This window comes from Dermacentor silvarum, chromosome 4 (assembly GCF_013339745.2).
Source record: "Dermacentor silvarum isolate Dsil-2018 chromosome 4, BIME_Dsil_1.4, whole genome shotgun sequence".
Classification (NCBI taxonomy): Eukaryota; Metazoa; Arthropoda; class Arachnida; order Ixodida; family Ixodidae; genus Dermacentor; species Dermacentor silvarum.
Genome location: NC_051157.2, coordinates 133,883,224 through 133,905,246, shown reverse-complemented (window position 1 = coordinate 133,905,246; position 22,023 = coordinate 133,883,224). Strand labels below are relative to the sequence as shown.

The 22,023-nt window shown below is 42.3% G+C and overlaps 1 protein-coding gene across 1 annotated transcript in view; it reads right to left on the bottom strand.

Moving 5' to 3' along the window:
• Positions 1-22,023, bottom strand: part of LOC119448911 (MAM and LDL-receptor class A domain-containing protein 1-like) — a 109,665-nt gene that overhangs the window by 6,556 nt on the left and 81,086 nt on the right. The window contains exons 10-19 of the mRNA XM_049666558.1: positions 21,057-21,273; positions 20,713-20,862; positions 18,015-18,233; positions 15,027-15,059; positions 11,729-11,863; positions 9,958-10,093; positions 9,384-9,564; positions 4,007-4,088; positions 2,173-2,298; positions 955-1,102 (exon numbers count right to left, since the gene is read on the bottom strand). Of these exons, the coding sequence (XP_049522515.1) occupies positions 955-1,102; positions 2,173-2,298; positions 4,007-4,088; positions 9,384-9,564; positions 9,958-10,093; positions 11,729-11,863; positions 15,027-15,059; positions 18,015-18,233; positions 20,713-20,862; positions 21,057-21,273 (1,427 nt within the window). The remainder of the gene's footprint in view (positions 1-954; positions 1,103-2,172; positions 2,299-4,006; positions 4,089-9,383; positions 9,565-9,957; positions 10,094-11,728; positions 11,864-15,026; positions 15,060-18,014; positions 18,234-20,712; positions 20,863-21,056; positions 21,274-22,023) is intronic.

Below are 22,023 nucleotides of genomic sequence, written 5' to 3'. Positions count from 1 at the left end.
AGCCAAAGCACTGTCAGGATCACCGAAACAGTCACAAGACCGTGTGTCGGTTGAATACATGCCTGTCTGCTCAAGTGTTCAATGATCACCGCTGTTTGAACCAAGGGTGAAACTGAAGCCATCGTTTCGACAATGAAACTCGCCTGTGTTAGGGCAGCAACTGCCCTGAGAGTTGCTGCTGTGACGAAAACAAATCGACTTGTCGAAACGATCGCTCCAGTGATATTCTTATTCAACCACTGGTGATCACGTGCAGCCTCCATTTCCTGTGAACTCTTCTGAGTGCTCAATCAAATCCGGTATGACTATTTATATTAGTGCTTTATTTTCAAGTGAAAGATAAAATCAACACGTGTTCCTACCACAGTTTCTAGGACAATGGCTTTCGCATCCACACATTTACACACATTTATTTTCTCCACTTTGTAACCTTATCCTGGTAATTTATATTTCTATTACCAATTAAGGGTCCCACAGAGCTCACTTTTACCTCATATAGGACTTGTCGCCTGTGATATATGACAAATGACTATGTGCCATGCCAAACAAAAGAATAATGCCAAGTACGCGCTACAAAGCTCTTTATATGCGAAGATGCCTGTCATTTCACAGCCGCGACATCACGCTTGTGGGTGGGCAACTTGTGGACACAATGGAAATCGTCGGAAAAACCACAAAGAAGCGCATCGTGTCCGACTCATTGCCCAGAATGGGTAAGTATCCCCCATTATGGAGAGGAGCCACATACTTGATAGGGTACAACGTCAATGCGTAGGTGCCACTACCTTAAAAGTTGTCATCGGTATCATGCCTTTCTCACTGTGTACCTTGCATAGGAAAACAAGGTTTACTAAGATACGCGACTGCGGAGCTTTCAGAGGGCAGTAATCATTGTCGTTCGATCACTGACCCAACCTATAGTCCCACATGCCTCATATAAAGTCAGCGCCTCACCTGTACACGTTCAGCTGGCTGGCAGCGCCGTGAGCTCTCCACCAGAAGGTGACGCAGGTGGCTTCCGTTGGATCTCTCCTTGGTAGGAATGCCCTACTCATTGGGTGGTGCGAATTGAGTGCCGTCGTGTTAATGTAGAGGTAGGAACCTGTGATATAAGTAGGTGATAAATACATTGGAATGCCATTATCGCTTACCCCGTTCACTCGTTTTCCTGGTTACAACGTTACCAGACCTTCATGTGCACATCTTCTAGAGCATGTTTCGCGTGTAGTGATATTCAGTTACACTGCGACATTCATGCCAACATGATGATATATCGGCTCGCAATGAACACATATTTAAATACAGGTGACAACATCAAAAGTTGACTGCATTCGGTCTATAAATATGGCGCCTACTCTAAAAACTTAGATTCCGTGCCGTGGCACCAGCCCAAATTGGATATGGAGGTCGTTAAACAGGCCGAAGGTATGAAGAGGTTGGGTATGTGCCTTTATTTATTTATCCGGAGCGTCCTTTGATTTTGTGTCCGACTAATAGTCATTACACGATGACACGAGTATGCCCCATTTTTACGCAGTGCGGTTTTGTTTAATTGGTTTTCGTCGTTTCTTTTCAGGGCTCGTGTCGAATATTTTATAGAGATTTTGCTCTAAGCAATAGTTGTTCGTGTCCACCACAATGACCGTGATAGTAAACAGCGGCGACTAGCGAAAATGATCAAAGCGACAACTATGACGCCGGCCTATCGGGAAGTACCTTATATGACTGCTTCTCCAAACAGACGAAATATGATTGTAGTGTTCCAACTCAAAAGGACAAAATACAAAGTATTGCTGTGGCCATGTTGTCCATCCTGTCTTGCTTTAATTAACCTTCATCTTCATCTTCCCTCCCCATATTATTGCGCTTCTTTATCTTCTTTAAAAAGGTTCATACTACTTCAAGCAAATAGTCAATACCTTTCACAATTGCTTAGAGTAAAAGAAATTTACGCCTCGAAGTAGAACTAAATTTTTGGTTAGCGTTCTTTTATTCTTGTTGTTTTTAGATAAGATGCCGGCTAGCGCGCGCCTTCACTAGCCAAACTAATCATATTGACGCTGTTTATAAAGAGAAAATCTTTGATGATAATATTGAAAGAGTAGTAATACCTGCAAAAGGACTTTCCAGCACTCCAATTTTTAATAGCCGATAAGAGTAAGTGCCACTGACCTTCCAGGCTGTCGTGCGTGTGGTCCGGTATGCCGACGTTCTTGCCTTCACAACGGGTCCAGGGGGTGACGTTGCCAGGGTCTTGGTTAACCACGCACGGAGAATCCATTTCCCACGAACAAAAGTCTGAGAGTGAGAGTTCACGGAAAAGAAATGTGATCGTGTAACATAAAAGGCAACGTGATACTCAACGGCAGCTACATCAAAGTTTTAGATAACGTAAATTCCTTCCATTTCTAGTAATATACATGCAGAGCTTTCCTTGAAAACCAAGTATTTTCAAATCGATTGCTACAAGCATATGACGTACACTCAGTTGAATTCCAGGTCCTTCTTCTTTTTCTTTTTTCTTTGCAGCTTATCGTTGACCTGCTCGGTTTGCCATACAAATGTACCAAATATCCTGTGAATGAATTCCTTCCTGCCGAGCTGCCTCCGCTCTGAATTGGCAGTTTGAAATGCCAGCGAGTGCGTAACAAGGAGTATGTAAAAAACTAATGGTTTGGTACATTATTCTCGTTCTTCGCCCAAGGTGTATTATAATAATAAATAAAAGAAACTAGAAGAGCAACTTGGCCGAGTTGGTGGGAATTCATGTTTAGGAAAATAACAGCGCTGGGTAGACAGGTACACGAAGAAGAAAACGACACTGGCTCTGAAAAAAACAACAAAAAAAACGTCACCAAGCCAAGAACAACGAGCGCACGTTTGGGCACCCAGGCACGAGACGATAACGGCAGCGCAGGCCTTTGATGTTGTGGGAAATTTGTCACATTGACTTGCTACAGATGTCCAGTCATCTGCTAATTTGCTGTTTAATGGCTGTTTATTAAAATTAGGCAAAAAAGAGCCAAGGAATATGAGACCTTGCTAAGATTACGTTGGTAAGACAGCCTTTACAATCATAACGAAAGTAAGATTCAGTGCAATTGTAATGAGTGGAAGCTATGTGCCATTGCAATTAGCCTTTAAATAAGGCTGTCGCATCTGCGTTTACATTGCAACTAGCATTGTAGTTAAGACTTTCTCGCATGCAGCTTTCTTTTGAAGAACTACTCGAAAACAGTAAATACTTTAGGCATATATTTCACAGCAAGTTAACACAGGTCGATATTGATCATTACAAACTTAACACAACTGAATGTGGCGCTTGTTGTTGTACAAAGACTATATTCTTTGTACAACAAAGGCGCTGCCATTTCCGACAGCAACAGCAACACTGGCGTTTCGTTCCTTTCTGAAACGCTAAATGTTTCGCACTACTCGTATGAATTTTATGCACTCAGTACTAACACTGAGTCAATGGGCTTAGTTAAAAAATGTTAGTCAAATATATAGAAAAAGGAAGACCCCACGCTAATCTGCCAATTGCGAGTAAGCGACTGCATGCTGTTGTGTGTGTGTGTTTTGTTTTTGATAGCCTGATTGGCTCGAAGTATATTGGAAACATGCTTGTGCGTACCGTTCCGTAATTATGGTGGGTCACACGACACGTGTCGTCTCCCTAGGCGGTATTTTGTGACGAGTCGCTTAATATGAAAGGAAATTCACTCCACCCTTCATCACCGGCTTCCGCAAGCCGCGATCACCCGGTTCAACCACTCGAATGATGAAAAATGAAAATCATCTGAGACAAACGTCTTTATACAAAATAAATCCTTTATAGCACACCTTTTATTTATTTTTTTCGTAGATATTGCTTGTAAAAACATTTCCATTGATAAACATAGCGTTACTCGGTACTAGCTAATAGCGTTAAATTTAAAAAGCCAGCTGTGGCGATACTTCACCACGTTTTTTCTACCGAAGCTCCAAAGCCTGCTTCTCAACTCACCAGTTTGGGGGCATGGTCCAGCGGCGATATGTAGGTCGTCTAGTGCGATAAGTCCACGTCCGATTGATACTTCGATCTGGAGCTGCGTCATCGTTACAGGTGGATGTGCATGTAATAACGGGAGAACAGTCATGGGTACATGCGAAGGTGAATTTTTTTGTACATTGAAAGGAAAAGGAATATAAACAAATTAAGAATGGCATAGCCGTATGGGCGGGGGCACTAATATTAAACAGTTTAGCGTTTTTACGCTCCACTTAGCTGTTGAGTGGAGTGGAAGCACGAATGCGCATTCGCCCTCCGCTTAACCGCAAGCGGGCTAGTGCAGCGAGAAACAAGGTCCGCTTACAAGCTGCCTAAGTGGAGTTCGGCGCGTTGCTGCCGTTTTTCGCTAGCGAGGGTAGTCGATGCACATGCACGCGCCCTCTCTCGCGCGTGCATCGAAGCACCTTGCATCGAGGCACTAGTCGTGCGAGCGGGAATAACTTTTGTAATACACCTGGAACTGGTTCTTTAGGAAAATGAAGTGAACAGCACAGCTAACAAAAACGTCGCCAGTGCATTGGCGTCAGAAAGGATTAGATTGGATTGTAAATGCAACCTCGCTGGCTATCACGTCGCGTTCACCAAGTCAACGCTTGATTTACCACTCGATAAAATGGATCGGTAACGCATTACCAGCACCCTTCTGGATACCTCATGAGCAAATAAGTTATATGTATTCGTCTTACTTTGTAAAAGTGACAAAACTTTTTTTTTTATTTTGTTTCACTACGCTGAATTTGGCCAGAGGGCGCTACAACTACTAAAGGTCCGCCCAGCTCCGCTACACGCATAACTAAAACGTGAAAATCGCCCGCCGCTCCGCTGTTTCTTAGCGGGGCAACTCGGAGCGGAGCGGACCGTAAAGACGCTCAACTAAAGGGGGAGCTGTTTAAGCCGGCCGTAAGTTGTGCCGCGAGCCGCAAAACATCACCGAGTGATGAAACATCGCTGTAGAGCATAGCCGCAAAACATCGCTGAAACATCGCTGTGTAGCCTATAGTGGTTACGACGCTCGCTTTGGGAACGGGGGTACGCGGGTTCGAATCCCGCCTCGGCAAGAAAGATTATTTTATTTTCTTGGTAGTTTCTTGCTACGAACCACAAATTACGGCTGGCTTAAACAGCTTCGCTGTTAATAAATCTCGGAGCCGCCAGGACGGCGGCAGAACTCTCGTTGACTCTGTGGCGAGTACATGTACCCTCCTTGACATGGGACGACCAAAGAAGATACGGACACTGAAGAAGTTCATCTTGAAGCGCGCCGCGTGGCCAAGTGACAATCTGCCCGTCGGCTGCGAGCCGATTCGGAATACCGTGCATAGCAGCACTTAGCACTTCCTAGCAAAACTTAGCTGACCCTAGTAAAACATCGAAGAAAAGCTAGGTCGATCACCAGCACCGCTGTTTACTCCAGCCTTGCACCACTAGTGCAAGCAGCCCACGTTTTTTTTTTTTTTTTTTTTTTTTGGGGGGGGGGGGGGGGGGGGGTTCTTTTATTTTGATTAGGCAGTGATAAAAAAAACAGTAAGCAGTAACGCTTCTATTTGTTGTTTTTCTTGATGTCGTTTCCTTGAAAAGCATTAAGCGAGCTTTTGTAATAGATAAGTTCGTCGCATAACTTGAATCACGTCGATGGACCCGGGACATCGACTACTGTGGCGAAGCCGACCTGGGGCCGATGCGATTTTTGCAAAATCAAGTACTGCGCAATGACTCCTTTTTTTTCTGGTTTTTTCTTTTGGTTTTTATGGTCTTGTTTTTTTTTTTCAAATTGTGTTTTAGGTACCTAATCCAGTGAACGCTCTCATGCTATATATAACGTCTATTTAATTCAGCTGACTGCCTTTTTTTCTTGTGACACTTTAGGGACCCATTTAAAATGCACGGGGTGATCTTTAAAATGCTCATTGCCGCACAACCAGAATTCGTCCGCTAATTGCACTCTAGGGACATATAGTATAGGTATCCTTCTATATCTAGATCTAGCTTGGTTTTATTCCGCTGGCTAATATTTTGACCTGGGACGCATTTCTTCGGATACTATGTGGCGATGCACTAAAGGACGAAAATGTTATTCCGTCGTTGAATTGACAGGAAAGGGGTCGTCCATCATGTTGAAACTCCTGGACTCGAATGGGCAGCTATGATGCAAGTTTGCGCCCTGACGTATCGGGAACGATGACACTGTCAGATTCTGCAAGAAGCAACGCTCAAAATTGCTTTATGGAGTGACACTCAAGCATTAAGCCCAGCTGCGCGGGCCATTTTTTGTCAAGTTTCGGTGCATGGTAAGATGTTTGACTTGGTGTTTAGAAAGATAAACATTACGTTCCAGCTCATGAAAACAAATCACTGAGTACACAGAAGTAATAAGCAATTAACTATGTAATTGCACAATACAGCTATATATTATGACTAGAGTGCATAGACATCATTAGTTCGTAACATATCATGCTACATTCTCTATGTTTCACACACCATTAATGTTATGAATACGACATGAAATGTCATAAAACGAGTGATTCAACAATCAGGCCTGCTGGGAACTGGTATGATGAAGTCAGTAGTTATGATGAATCATTTATTTTACTGGCACAATGGTAGTTTTGATTCGTGGACGTCATCATTGGAGTCAGGGGCACTGTAGTTAAGTGAGCATTTTGGCTAGCGTTACTAATTGATAACTCTGTGTCTAATTTTCACACAGTATTGCGTCATGGATATCAAATCTAAAGGCATTCAAACAATGAGTCAATTAGGATGATTAGGAGTAGCAGGACGGAGTTACTTGTATTTACCAATCACTATTTAGTATGCTGGTGGTAGCCTTTATTCATATAGGTCGCTATTGATATCAATCTAGAAGTCCGAAATGACCGTTTCTTCGATTACCGCTGCTTGCCGATTACACCCGTTAATTAGAGATAACTAGTGATACGCTCAGTTAGATCTTCTCGTATTTTATACAGTATAGCGTATTGCATGTCGAATGAAAAGTCATACAAATCGTGAATCAGTTATAACTAGGAGAATAGTAGCACCGAGTCACTAGTGATTACAAATCACTTTGTTTAGTGGTAGTCTTGATTCGTGCACGTCCTCATTCGTATCAATCACAAAGTGATTGCATGAGTGTTTACAATTCTTAATTGATGATGTCGAGTCAATAGTGATCACTAGCGATGCGTTCCATTCGATGTGAACGTACCGTTACGGAGTATATCATCATAAATATGAAATAAAAATTCACAAAAATGGTAATTCAACATTATAACTAGGATATGATATGGTTGAGTCACAAGTGATCACGAATCACTTTGCTCAGTATGGCAGTCGTAGTCTTCGTATATTCACGTAATTTCTATGAATCGTATTCATTTAACTTCTTTTTTCTGAATATATAGCAGACAAGGTCGAAATACTGGCGATCACTATAGTGTTCCCTTCAGTGTTCTTGACTACATTTACCAATCTTAGCAATATTGATATAGTGCAGCGTGTTGTAGCCGCGTAGCCCAAATTCGACATGCCCAGCAATTGTTCGTTTGTTATACAGCAGCTCTGCGCCCGTGCGCTATTCAACGCATTTCTATACGAAAAAGTACAAACAAACAAAGAATAAATAAATAAATAAATAAATAAATAAATAAATAAATAAATAATAAATAATAAAGAAAGAAAGAAGTAGGAGCGGCACACTTCACTGAGCCAACCGGCGATACGCGATCGTTAACTTTGCTCTATTCAGCAAATATTTCAGTCTTTTCAGCGGAAGACGGCCACTCGCCTCTGAACTCAATCGTCGATAAGTATTTCACGGTGGCTCAGGTTTCCATATCTCGAAGATTAGTCGATATTATCTCAGACTTGTACGAAAGTCTGAGGATCTGATCGACAAGTAAGTAAATCAGTGTTTTAAGTTTACTCTCTGTGTAAAGAAATATAAGCGCGAGTGGGGGCCAAGCTCACTTTATTATGTGATACTTTTCAACCCGATCGACGTGTCCGCCAATTGTTTTTCAGACATTTTTCGGCTAGCAAGAAACCGAGCAGATGGTCCAACTTAAGTGTACACTTGCCATGTTGCTGTCGGAAGACACATGAAATCTATATACACGTCCTGTTACAACAACGATAATCCGAGGGCAAAATCGAAAGGATTTTAGTTGGTATAAGCTATTCACCAGTAGAACCTCGTTCATAGAAATTCTAGTGTAAGAATTTTTTTGTGAATATGCCCCCTGACATCCAGCGTCGCAATGAGTCATAATCTTTTTTAATATATTTTTTAAAATCTTAGCACGCACAACCAGCGCAGTTTCACGTGTAGTGTTTGGCGTGGCCGGTTCGCACTACTGCGATAGCAGCTTTTCGGGAATATGTGATTGCGCAGAGCGATGTGCACAAGCAAGGCTGGTAAACGTCTATCCCCGCCTCGATGACGCTTTGGTATACCAAGTTTTTAACAGGTGCTTTGCTCCGCACCTTCACTTGGCTACCGGCGACATAATTTTGTGCTTTTCGGCAAATGTATCTGCATAGCATACATTTACATGTGTAATATCTTAAAGCTTAAAATGTTCAAAATAGACAAAAAATTTGGAGGACGCTTAAGCTTCGCCTTTAAGAGTGGAACGCGATAGCGTTATCCGGCTCCGTTCACATTACATTTTTCCTTATGAGCAGGCTTTACTGCCACACCTAACGTGGGAAATCCAGCTTATGAAGACCACGCTTACACTGATCCCCTTGAAGTCGGCTTCACTCTTAAACACTAGTGGAATGTTGGGAAGACATTCTTACAGGAGAAATTTAGGCAGTCTTATATCAAATGTGAAGGCTTTAGGACATTTTATTATTTTATTAATTGTTCGCTGTTCCCCGAGGCACGCGCATGTCCAAAATTTAAGAAGGCTCGCTTTTCAACAATCCCCTCAATGTTGTCTAAAACCAATGTACAGCCAAACGCCATCAGAATCGGAGGACGCTTAAGCTTCGCCTTTAGTAGTGGAACGTGATAGGATCCAAAGATCCCTAGCTGCTTCTCGTTTAGTCGAAATACAATCGGACACTATCACGCCTATAGGTTGTGGTTAAGTCGTACTTTAGTATTTTTCTGACGGATTATACTTCGCAGAATTCATTTTTTTTCTCTCTCACGCCTTGAGCCACGCAGAGGGCCTGTGTGGTCGGGGTAGTGCAGGATGATGTCCTTCGACATGATTATTTCCGCCAGACGCCGATGCTTAACGCCGAAACCGACCCCGGATTTCGTGCGACACGGGGGCCCTTAACACTATGGAGTTAAAACAAAAACTTTGGGGATACATACCTGTAAAGAGCCGGCAGGGACCTTGAATTCGGCCAGGGCATGCTGCCATCGATGGCTGGTACGAGTGATTGTGGTGAGCAAATGTTGGTCGCCGTAGTACACAGTGATGCTGCGTGAGGGTATAAGAGCAATTGAGCGTAAGTTGGATAGCTTGCACGAGATTAATTCATATACGCTTAACCTGAAAAGAAAAGGAATTGTTGTCGGTACTAACACATATACACGGAGTCCTTCCAGATGACGCACAATGACACGAAAGCCACGAAGATGCCAGCGGCATGAGATTTTCCACTCTCTATTTGCAAGACGGCACCACATCATGTTCGCGAATTCGTTTCTAATATTCCCGGCATCATTACGCTAACCCCTTTCTCGTGATTATAATCATACAAATGGCGTTTTAGCCGTTGCTAAACAAAATATAAGCAAACGAAATAACCGTTGGACATATAAAGTTTATTACTATCCAAACGAAATAAATAAATGAACAGGTGGCAGGCAATTGTTTTCTTACGTTGTATGTACTTGGCGTTAAGCGCCAACTTAGACAACCCTTTCAGATCTTGTCACTCACCTGCCATTGAAGGTGTGCTGAGCAATGTGCCATAAACTCAAGCAGGCACCGTCGGTGGATTGTACATCCAAAACAGGACTCTTGAGTACAGCACTTTTGTATGAAGTATTCTTGTTCTCAACGAAGATAAAACGACCTGACAAATTAAAAAAAATAAGCAGTAGCAAGAAATTTACAAGCAGAAATAGCGGTGCCCCATATGACAAAAAGAAAAGTCCTGCAAAAAACAATTCTACCTCATAAATGCCGACAACAGTACGAACAAAGGACGTGGGTAGGACACAGAATAACGATACTAATACAATAGGGTAATCTACGAGAAAAAAAAACAATTCATACATCTGTATTCCCCTTTGCTATAGGTGCGCATGCTAATTTGCTTTAGGTCTCTGAAAAATAATCTCAGTGAGTACAAGTCGAGAAAAGAAAAACTCGAGCATGGCTTTCATGAAAGTAAATAATGGGGCAAGTAACCTACGCGTCTACATCAGTGCCGTTCTCTGCGCAGTTGGGTTGACGTTTACGATTGTGCATATCCCCCTCGTTATAACTGCCATCGTAGTACACCATGCAAGAACACAGGAGGCAGACGCAAGCGACGATTTTCATAATGCGTTAATAATGCGTTTACAGAAGACAAAGTACTGACTTGTCGCGAGTGTTTTTCACAGCGGAGCTGTTGAAGCCGGCCGTAAGTCCGTGATGCGTCGGAAAAAATGTGGGCCGATCCTAGCAGTAGTGCAGAAAGGGTCCAAGCGCAATGGTACGTACTCCTGTGAACTATAGCGAAGCTGAGCCTGGCTAAGTCTAGATTAGCATAGTTGGGACTACTTAAGCTTAGTCAGTCATCGATAGCCATTCGATATCTAATCAATAGCTAATTGATAATCGATGAATAATAAATAAATGATGGAAAATGCTGGGGATGACTTGGTGGTGCATCCTCCTCCTGATCATCATCATCAGCCTATATTTCTGTCTATTGCAGGACGAAGTCTTGTATGCACTACCTACAATTGGTAGTGCGTAGCCTAGTCCAAATACATGGCCAATACCTTGCGATAGCCACTTAATAGCCAATCAATAGCTAATTGGTAATCGAGAAATAATCAATAAATTCCGGAAAATTCTGCGGATGACTTCATAGTGCTTAGCCTAGCCCAAAAGCCAGGACTATCTAGGTGCCTATCTGCTCCGCTGTCTCTTTAGCATTGCGCCTCCAGTGCAAGCTACGCTAGTTCTTTTTTCCATACGTGCGATACAATGTTGGCCCAATACGTACTATTTAAAATGCAACTTTACTTATTCATAAACTGCTTTAAAAATATCACGTTTTACATTTGTAACAAGTTTCAGCCAAATTTCCGCGTCAGTTGGTTTCGATGCCGAACGTAATTTTTGTGACACCGAACCTGTGAATACACAAACATGCACAGCACGTGGGCCGCAATGATAGGTGGGGCGATGCATTGCTTCTTAACTCAAAATCGTGCATTCATAGGCATGAGTTGATGTATCATTCCATCTAGTCCATGTACGGCAAGCTTACGGCTCGACATGCACATCAAATGCAATTGTTGGAGTGCTTCACTGGGCCCGTTTCTCACCATGAATCCCTGCGTCCTTTCTTTTTGTCTAACGGTGGCGCTAATTTCAGTCAGTTTTGTTCCGCACTTACAATATTCCAGCACCTTTTGCGCAGTAGGATATTCCAAGTGATGCATAAAAATAATGCACAATGAAACTAACAGAATCATCTTCCAAGAATTACCTTTATAGGCCCTCTGAGTGTGGTCAAAGCGTGGGTAGCCGGGGACTTTCTTGGCCGGGTCGTTGAGCGTCCACGTCATCAAACCACCGTCAGAACTCCAACCACACATAGTTCCTTTGTCGAACGTGCAGTGAGCTGCAATTAAAAGTTCGGAGCCGCGACTAGATGTGAAAACAAAAACCCGTGAACTCGAGGATAACAGAAAGTAAAATGACACTGATACTTCACTCCTGGGCTATGCCGTTATAAATGTGACAGTACTTTCAGCCAGCCAACTCTCATCGCATTTTACGGGAAAACTCCATAATGCACTGAAAACTTGCGGAAGAATATGCCAATTCGCTTCACGCAACGCTGTGAATGTCCCAAGGACGCGTATTATCTTTGGTTGTCATCGCATAGAACAATTTTTGTTACGAGTACTCATAAATAAAATTTTAGCACAAGATTGCTTCCTTGTTTTATCAAAGAAAGATTTAATCCTTCTGTATGTTGCGATCGGGGTCTATAGGTGTTTTATTGTTTGTTCTGCCCTGCTCGTGTGGTATTTGTTCATGCGCTCTCTGCTGAACTATACGGGGAATGCTGTCCTCGTGCAAAATGTGAGCACTTACAAACCAGGAGTAAATTCTAGAAACACTGTAAAAAATTGCACAATCAGCTCACTAGTCACTGACAGAAAATTTTCAAAGTATACAGGTTTATACGACTTATAATTTCTTTGCCTGACTAGTAAGCTATCGTTTGAATTGCGGCCAATTCGCACAAACGTGTGCCATTATTCGGGTGATGTCTTGCGACGCGAAATAGGCAAGCATGCCCACTCATAACCCATGTGTGGTCGTCTCTGGGGTTATACTCGATATTAGGGAATCAGTCTTTATTAATACTTGTTTACAGAAAAGTATCAAGCGCAACTAAGTTAGCACATTCCACGACTGCGGACAGCCTGCAACTTTGTGTCACTTTAGCTGTTATGCGCATGAATTGCCGGAATAAATATTATGAAGAAAAACTGAGGTTCTTGAATGTATTGGGTGACCCAGAGCTCGTAAATAAGTGGTTAAGGTGTGTTGAAATGCTGGCGTCTGATATGCTACCACTGTTACCTCTTATTTTCTGCGCTCTCCGTGCGTTGTTAACTCAAAAAAAAAGAAAGGTGGCCTCGTACTTAGGGTGCAATAACTATGATATTAACTTCCCTTACCAAAACCGTTGTAGGACTTCTATTGCGTTTCTATGGAGGTTTTGTTGTCATCAATAGACGTTCTGTGGAGATGCAATTGAATGTCGTGTACTATTTTTATAAGGGTTGCGAATTTCCTATGGCCCCTTCGTCGCAAAGCATAGAAGTCAGTCCTAGTGAGCCACACAGTACGCACCTAATCATCGGCATCTCCAGTGTCACCGCTTGTATTTAAAACGCTGACGCGGACAAAACATAACAACAATTAAGTACCTTCTTCTGCTTCTTAGTTGTTCAAAAAAACTCAAATTCTCCATATACGTCTCATATACATATATGGAGGTACCTATTATGTTGTTGAATTACGTCTCAGCTTTCGTCGTATTGCCTCTGAAGTAACTTGATTTTTGCTGGCGAAGCAAAGAAGGTTGCCGTGTTGAGCTGACATTTTCTCACCAATGTTACGTAGTATTCTAAATAACTGGTACATTTACTTGGCGTAGCACTGAACCAACATCCAAAGCCACAGGTGGCGTCACGAAGTTTGCGCTCTCTTTCGTCCAGTACAGAAAGCGAGCGTTCTTCAGACAAGCTTTATCTAGTAAATCCAAAATCGATGTGACCCACCGAATCACCCGCAAGGAATATAAACTGGCAGTAGTGCGACATTATTAAACACTGGAGGACGTAATCAAATTTATTTTGCTAAAATGCAACAATGATATATAATCGCGGAGTGGAAACAATATTCTACATTATTCCTTTTTAGCATTGTTTTTTCTTTTGTTGAAGTTTTTGCCTGCGACAGACAGCACTGTCCCGCCTATAGAGTGCAATTTTTGAACAAGCATAATTTAGGAGCATGAGATATCGCAATATTAAAGCAGCTAATCAAAAATACCCGCAATTTATTTATATTATTCACTTTTCGTCACTTGTTGCAATTGTAAAATCAAAGCCGAGCAGTTGTGTTGCCATGTTTGCTCAGCATAAGTCTTATAATACTAGCATCTCTTTCCAGAAATCTTGCTTTGCAATGGCTCACAAAGTACGTTGGCATTGCAGCTTACAGACTCCCAAAAGTGCGTGTCTGCGAATTGTGAGCACTTTAAACTGGAACGCCAATGCACTGTACTTTTTTTCAAGTTATCGGTAAGGATGTCTCGGTAAGTGGTGCGAGTCTTAAGATTTCCACTCTGCTTCAATTCCACAATTGCAAATTGAGTTATAAAGGAAAGTCACTAGGTATCTTATGTTGTCCCTAAGACGAGTTGAAGGGTAAAGCCCAAGTGTCGATGCTATAATCAGCCACTATAATTACCAATTTAATTCGCTGAGTCATCTATCGTTTTCGCTGAGTCATCCACCTTAAATCACTTTGTCATCCCTCTTAATTCGCTTTCATTCCTCTGAATTTACTTGTAATCCTTCCTAATTCGCTGTGATTCTTTTTATTTGCTTTGTCCTCCTTTTAAATTTACTTTGAATACTCTTAATTCACTTAGTCGGGCTCGTAATTCACTTTGGTTCCTCTTAATTCATTTTGATTTCACTTATATAGTATAGAGTCATCTTAATTCAATATGATTCCTCTTTAATTGCTTTGCCCTCCTTCTTAATTCACTTTGAGTCCTCTTAATTCGTTTTGTCTTCCTTTTTAATTCGCATAGCCATCGACTCATGCCTAGTCATGTTCTGGCCCGCTTTAACTACCTTTAACTCGCTGAAGAGCTCAATAATTTTCTTTTATGCGATACGTGCTGACGGCCTGTTCTCGCTCAAGGACGTTCGACGTATGTATGAGGCTTTCGCCTTAATACATAGCCAGGATAATTGGTGAATCTTCAATAATTACCCTCCTCGCGCATTGCCATTTAAAGTGCAAGCTATGTGCGCCTCTTCACGTAATCTACTTGAAGAGGAAGTATTGCAACATATGTACTTATATTTTAAAATTTTGTTTCAGCTAAACCAAACAGCTGGTGTAACTACTCGTTATGCCTATCAAGTTACATTGTAACCTCATGTGCTATTTTAGGCACAATTCGTAACTTTTTTCAAGAGTGTGCGTAGACACTGCCATACGAGCCGAGAGTCAAACCACATACTCACTCGCTGTATCTTTATTCGACTTCGGAGTGCTATCTGCAGAAGAAAAAACAATGAAATAAGTTTGATGAGTTGGCCACAAAGTGATAGATTACTTATGCAAGCCGTCTTTAAGTGGATTATGTGATTACACGGTTCGGGTCTCTCGCCATGCCAATGCGAGCAACCTAAATACGAACTTCGCTTTCTCTGTCATACTGTTTTCAACGGCAGCACTGATAGAAACGTTACGGTACCTGCCGTTCAGTTTCCGCAAATGGCGAGCGATATCCTTACCTGACTTAGTCCAGATGTTCTCGTGGTGGTTAATACGATAAATTGCCCGGTAAATACGATAGCCTAACAGACAACGTTCGAGCATGTCGTGCACTTTAAGCACGTAGTATGCACGTGATTTCACTGATTTTGCCGATGCCCATACAGTCTGCCTCGCATGGTCGCTAAGTAATGCACTTCGTTGTAACGTAGCTTCAAGCAAATACTAAACGCCATTGTAGTTTCAATATGTTTATTCAACCAGCTGGACACTCGCCCAGGCGTAAGAGCATTAAACACGGCGACATAATCGAAGTTGCCGCTACAGATGTATCATCGCTACAGATGAAAAGCTTAGGCGAAGTAGAAAAGAACGTTGCCGTTGTTTAGGACGATCTCTCTTAGTACGAATCACAAGAATTTATAAAAAATAACAGCTATTTATTAGGTATTATCCGACCATGCAGGTCTAGCAAGGTCAAAAGATTTACAGATTTTCAAGTCGCCCTTGTCTTCCAAACACACTTCATTCAAACACACTTCACTTTGTCTTCACACACACTTTGTCTTCCAAACACACTTCAGACGTGCATCTGACAAGTTTGTTATGCGATGCGCACAAACCAAGTTCACTCTCATTGGAAAGAACAAGTGAATGCATCGAGAAAAAATAAAAACGGCGTGCAGTGAATATACCATACGCATGCCACTTTCCTCGCCGCAGATAATCACGTCTCCCAAAATAGACAGCTTAATAGCTGCATTCAGAGAGTATTTACAATGCTATATTAAGCGCGGCCGGCCCCTCCAAGTATACTTTACAGGGGTCGCGCCTTATATTACAGTGGCATTCAACTCCATTTTACGCACACTGCGTAACATAAAATGATTGCTGCGACGCAGGACTTACTTAGCAAATAAGTTCACTGTCTTTGATCTCTGCGAAACAGCATGCGCACCGAGATATTGATTCCTAGTGTTATCAAATGTTACCAAGCCACAAGTATCTCAATATCTGTGTTGAACCTAAAAACGTCTCGAGATATGATAAGTTCAGCAGCATGATCAAGCTCATAAAAATTTACATAAATCCGGCTCGCGAATCCGCAAGTGGAGTTATCTTTGTGTTAACGCATACGCGCATTCTTCCCATCTCAACCCGCTGTGGTTGCTTAGGGTCATGGTGTTGGGCTGCTAAGCACGAGGTCGCGGCATCAAATCCCGGTCACGGCGGCCGCATTTCGATGGTGGCGAAATGCAGAAAACATCCGTGTACTTAGATTTAGTTGCATGTTAAAGAACCCCAAGTGGTCCAAATTTATCCGGCGTCCCCCACTACGGCGTGCCTCATAAACAGATGGTGGTTTCGGTACGTAAGACCCATACCTTAATTGAATTTATTCATTCACATCTGTTGAACGTGTTGAACGTATAGCCAAAGTATCGATATACCAACTATACATTCTTGTCTTTTAGTAAAATCACGGATACATGGCCGCACGTAAGTTCATCATCATCATCATTAGCCTATATTTATGTACCCCTGTCTTGCGCAAGCTGATTCCAACTTGCGCCTGCAAATTTTCTAACTTCAGCTCCCCACCTAGTTTCCTGCCGTCCTCCACCGCTCTTCCCTTCTCTTGGTACCCATTCTGTAACTCTAATCGTCCACCGGTTATCTATCCAACGCATTATATGGCCTGCCCAGCTCCACATTTTTTCTCTTAATGCCAATAAGAATACCGGCTATCCCCGCTTGCTCTCTGATTCACACCGCTCTGTTCCTGTATCTTAACGTTAGGCCTAACATTTTTCGTTTCATCGCTCTTTGTGCCACCCTTAACTTGTTCTCGGGCATCTTTGTTAACCTCCTAGTTTCTGCCGCATATGTTAGCACTGGTAGAATGCAATGATTGTACACTTTTCAACCACAGTGGTAAGCCCCCAGTCAGGAAATGGCAACACCCTGTCGCATGCACTCCAACCCAATTTTATTCTTCGGTAAATTTCCTTCTCATGATCAGGGTCCCCTGTAATTAAATACGCTAGATAAACGTACTCCTTTACAGACTATAGAGACTGACTGGCGATCCTGAATTCTTGTTCCCTTGCCAGGCTATTCAACATTATCTTTGTCTTCTGCGTAATAATATTCAACCCCACTCTTCCACTTTCTCGGTTAACGTTATCAGTCATTTGTTGTAATTCGTCTCCATTGTCTCTGAATAGGACAATGTCATCTGCAAACCGAAGGTGGCTGTGATATTCGCCATTGATCCTCCCTGCTAAGCCTTCCCAGTCTAAGAGCTTGAATACTTCTTCTAAGCATTAAGACTTCAGAGTGACTCTAACCAAATAAGGGAAATTATTAACCCGACGATTCGGAGCCTCCTCCTTCCTCCTTTCTTACGAGGGGCCTTTTAAAAGCTGCACACTGCCACCTGCGAAGAATACCGCCTACCGAAGGAGCCCAGTAGGCTCTGAATTTCGTTGGAGTGAGTCTTTAAGTCTTAATTAGTTTTCCCAACCAGACAGGTAGTTCTGGCGAAATGTTTAGCTCCTTCTAAGCATGCAGTGAATATCATTAGAGAGATTGTGTCTCCTTGCCAGACGCCCTTCTTGATAGGTAATTTTCTACTTTCCTTGTGGAGAACCAATGTAGCTGCGTAAGTTAGAGTTAAAGTTAGTTAAACGTGAGGTAGAGAGGCCCAAACAGCACAAGTGAACGACAAGTACCTTTCTGCTGCACTTTGACAGAATGAATAGCGATCGCCCCGTTCGTGCCATCTCCTTTGATGACCCACACCGCAAGCTGACAGTTCAAGCCTTGCTTGAGCGGCACATTTAGCTCAGTCCACTCGGTGACTTCGTGCAGCTCTGCTGAGTACTGCGTCTCGATGCTGTTGGGCTTGCCATCGGAGTAGCAGGAAACCGACAGGTTTGCCTTGGCGATATCTGCGTAGGTTCAAAGAAAAATCAAACTTGTGATGCAGGACTTGCACGCGCTTTTATCTATAAGCACATTTCTTGTTCTATCACACGTGTTATGAGATATTAGGAAAACGTCCCGCACTTCAATTCATATTAAGGAGGTACAGATTACAGAAAGATATAAGGATGAATTAAAGACAGGCAGGTTGTATACTATATATCTTATACTGTAGTGTGCTCAAATAGGAATGAAAAAAAGTATTTCAAATATGGAAATGACAATTATAAAATCTCGACGATATAAAGCCAACAGGCAGCACAGCCAAGGAAAGTATAGGTGCACCTAGTTAGCTGTGGTTGAAATTTAAATGTAGAAAATATTGAAGAAAAAGGAAATGAAAGTGCACGATGACATAACTTGTCTCCGGTGGGGACCAAACTCATAACCTTCGCCTTACGCTTGCGATGCACGACAATTTGTGCTACTGCAACGGCCATAAATTGGTCCAATAACGTGGGTATTTATGTTTGCGAAATATAGCTGGGAACGTAATCCAGAGCCACTCAGAGGCATGGCGTGCAGGTGTGGAACGCCCTTTTTTGCCCCATGGCGTCATGTAACGCGTCACGTAGCACTAACCGCTTGATTATCACATCCTTCATTGTGGTTATGTGCCGTGTTTGAGGCTGATCATTATAATTGCCATCTACGTCTCTTTTGTGCGGTCAACGTTGTCTTGACGAGCATGCCATCGAATAATTGCACACCTGCAAACATTCATCTTGTCAAGAACAACTTTGATGCGATGCACCTCCGAAATACATGCGAAATACATGCGCTCTCGCATTTTCGCATTTTGTGCGGCATACAAAACCTTGCTGCAATTGTCAAGCGCTGTTGTTGCGCAGCTGAGATGTTAGAATGGCAGGCTGACATGTGCGACTTGCTGCAGTGACATTGAGTTGAAATCGTAGTGGTGGCGCTGTGGACAAAGGTTCATTTTTCGTCACTCTATGGTGATAGTGAAGCTTCGGATGGGAACGCATTCTGACGCCGACGAAGACGCATCGATGACAAAAACGGTTGTCATCAACGTAACTGAATGAAAGGACGTAGAAGGTTTGTCGTAGAACCCTGTTTGGAGCACTTTGTTTTTTAATTTCATTTATATACCCCAAAGGCCTACACAGGCATTACATATGAAGGGGGGGGGGGGGGCAGGGTACATATCATGTACGCACAAAAGTATAAATACATAACATAGATACAAGTACAAGGCAGTAATCATAAGGCATTATACACTTGTACCATAAGGGCATGGAAAATACAAGCAAGAAATCCCAATACATACAAGAAATATAATGTTATGCACATTCAACGTAGTGCGCCATCATATGCACTAAAGACCTGAAATTCCCCAATGAACGTGAGTACATACTTATCACTCACTTATTTAATTCAACATCGTTTAATTCTTGAATAAACTGCTCAGCGTTAGTACTACAGGTAATTCTGCGTATAAGGCTGTTCCACTCTTTATTAGCCGAGGATAAAAAAGAAAATCTCATCAGGTCAGTGTGTCTGAATGGAGGCTTAACATTAAAATTGCATTTATGACGTGGAAACATACGTAGCACAGGTTTAACTATTGTTGATATGTGGCTCTTTTGATGATGATGGAGTTTATGGAAGAAAGTAAGCCAGGCTTTATTGCATCTGCTTTCTAACGTATCCAGGTCAAGAGACCTTTTAAACTTTGAAAGGCTTGCATATATAGAGTAATGAGCCGAAATAAAACGAGCTGCCCTATTTTGCAACACTTCCAACCGTATGATACGATACAATTGATGATGACTCCATAATAATGTAGAATATTTCATTTTTGAGCACATAACAGAAGTGTACCCAAGACGTTCAGTCAATATGTGCAGGCGAGAAAGTGAATGACAAATGGAGTTGAATTAAAAGCAAAGATAAAACTTCACGCCAGGCAATGAAAGCATATTATATTAATAAGAAAGAATAAAACTGCATCAGCGAGCTTTCATTACAGTGTACGTTTTATAAATCACCATCTTAAGCAACTGATTGTTCTAATTATGTGCCTTTCGTATAATGTGTCACTTTCGTGTTACATTCTCGAGATGTCACCTAAAATATATATACCGGTGTTTTCTACTTAAGAACCTAAAACAAAGTTAGCTCTGATGTCGCTGATTTGTGCCTGTGTATTCCGTCTAAACAGGACCTTTAGTGAACACCAACTACGTCACAAACAAGCTCTTCAAAACGTCACAATTTGCTATTATGGGCTCTTATAAGCTCTTCTAGCCTTTTTTGTGAGAATCCGGTTTTAGAAGCTGAATACAATTGCACGGTTTCTGTCAATAAGATCCAACTGAAAGTTCACGACTGCGCTTGTCGATACTCCTGTGCCTTTTGGTTACACTTGCACTTGGCTACAGAAAACGAACGGCAAAGTTGAAAGAGACTTGCCCTTACCTGGCCCATTTCTAAAGTATTGGAAACCGATCGCCGTCTGGTCGTCACCTATATCAAAGAAAGGGCTGAGCAGGCCAACTGTCTTTTCTTGCCTAGAATACATGAAGGCATTCGAAGACAGGTCCAAGTAAGCGAATGACGAGAAAACACCTGCCCAGAGAAAAACAAAAGGAATATTTGTCATTTAAAAGGAGAATACATGACAGAATTCTATGGTGAATTCGTTTGTATACACGACTACGATTACCAGCTTTAGAGCTGCGTCAGCCGTTTAGTCAGGTCTCTATCACTGTTATGACTTCTGATGTCTCACAACAGGCTTAGCGGTAACGTAACATACGTGCCTTGAGGAATGGGTACACTTGGCTGCAGCTCAGGATTTTCGAGACGGCCGTGGCCAATGAGCCAGCGGAAGTCTCGTCTGAAGCTGTTCACGTAACCACAGAGGCCCTCGACGAAGTCGCAGTTAGCGGGATGGATGCATGGCTCCGGTCTCAAAGCCACATTGTCCAGGCTGAGCGTCCGCCATGCCGGGGCCGGGAAAGTGGCTCGGAACACCACCTGCCCTCACGATTGGAAATAGAAGTTATTTATTTATTCAATTTATTAATACGGTCAACCCACAATGAGTCATTACAGGAGTGGAAAGTACGGAAAGAGCATACAAAGTGCTACATTCCTTGGGAGATAATGGAACATCATCATGTTACTTGGCAAAAGTAACATGAGGTATGGATCGGAACATTGCACTTCTATTACTGTCTTCATAGTTGAGCAAATATTCTAACCGACGTACACTTGCTGGAAAACAGAAACATATTAAGACGATTTGATTGTATTCTCTGCGAATGTGTCGCAAGATGGGAAGAACACCGCACACAACGACGCTGCGACAACAAACACAAGCTCTATATTCAAGGCTCAAAAATAATTGGCCGCGCCAACTTTATCTTCTTCAGAGAGATACATGCTTGCGCTCGTGTCCCTCACATTGTTGTCTTCTTTAGTCGTGACAATAATATTGGGCATATCATAATTGAAAATTAAAAAAGGAGCGGACCCGAAACGCTACCCTAGGGTACACCCGATAGTACCCCTGAGGGATCAGAACGACAGTTTTCAAGCACAACATACTGTTCTCTGTTGGAGAGAAAGGATGAAAACCATTTAGTGATCATCGGAATTTTGAAACTTTTATCAATCTTTAGCAGCAATTTAGGGTGGGAAACTTTATTGAAGGCTTTGGCGAGGTCAAGGAATATTATGTCTACTTGTTTGCGTTCGTTCAAGGCACTTGTGAGATCATGTGTT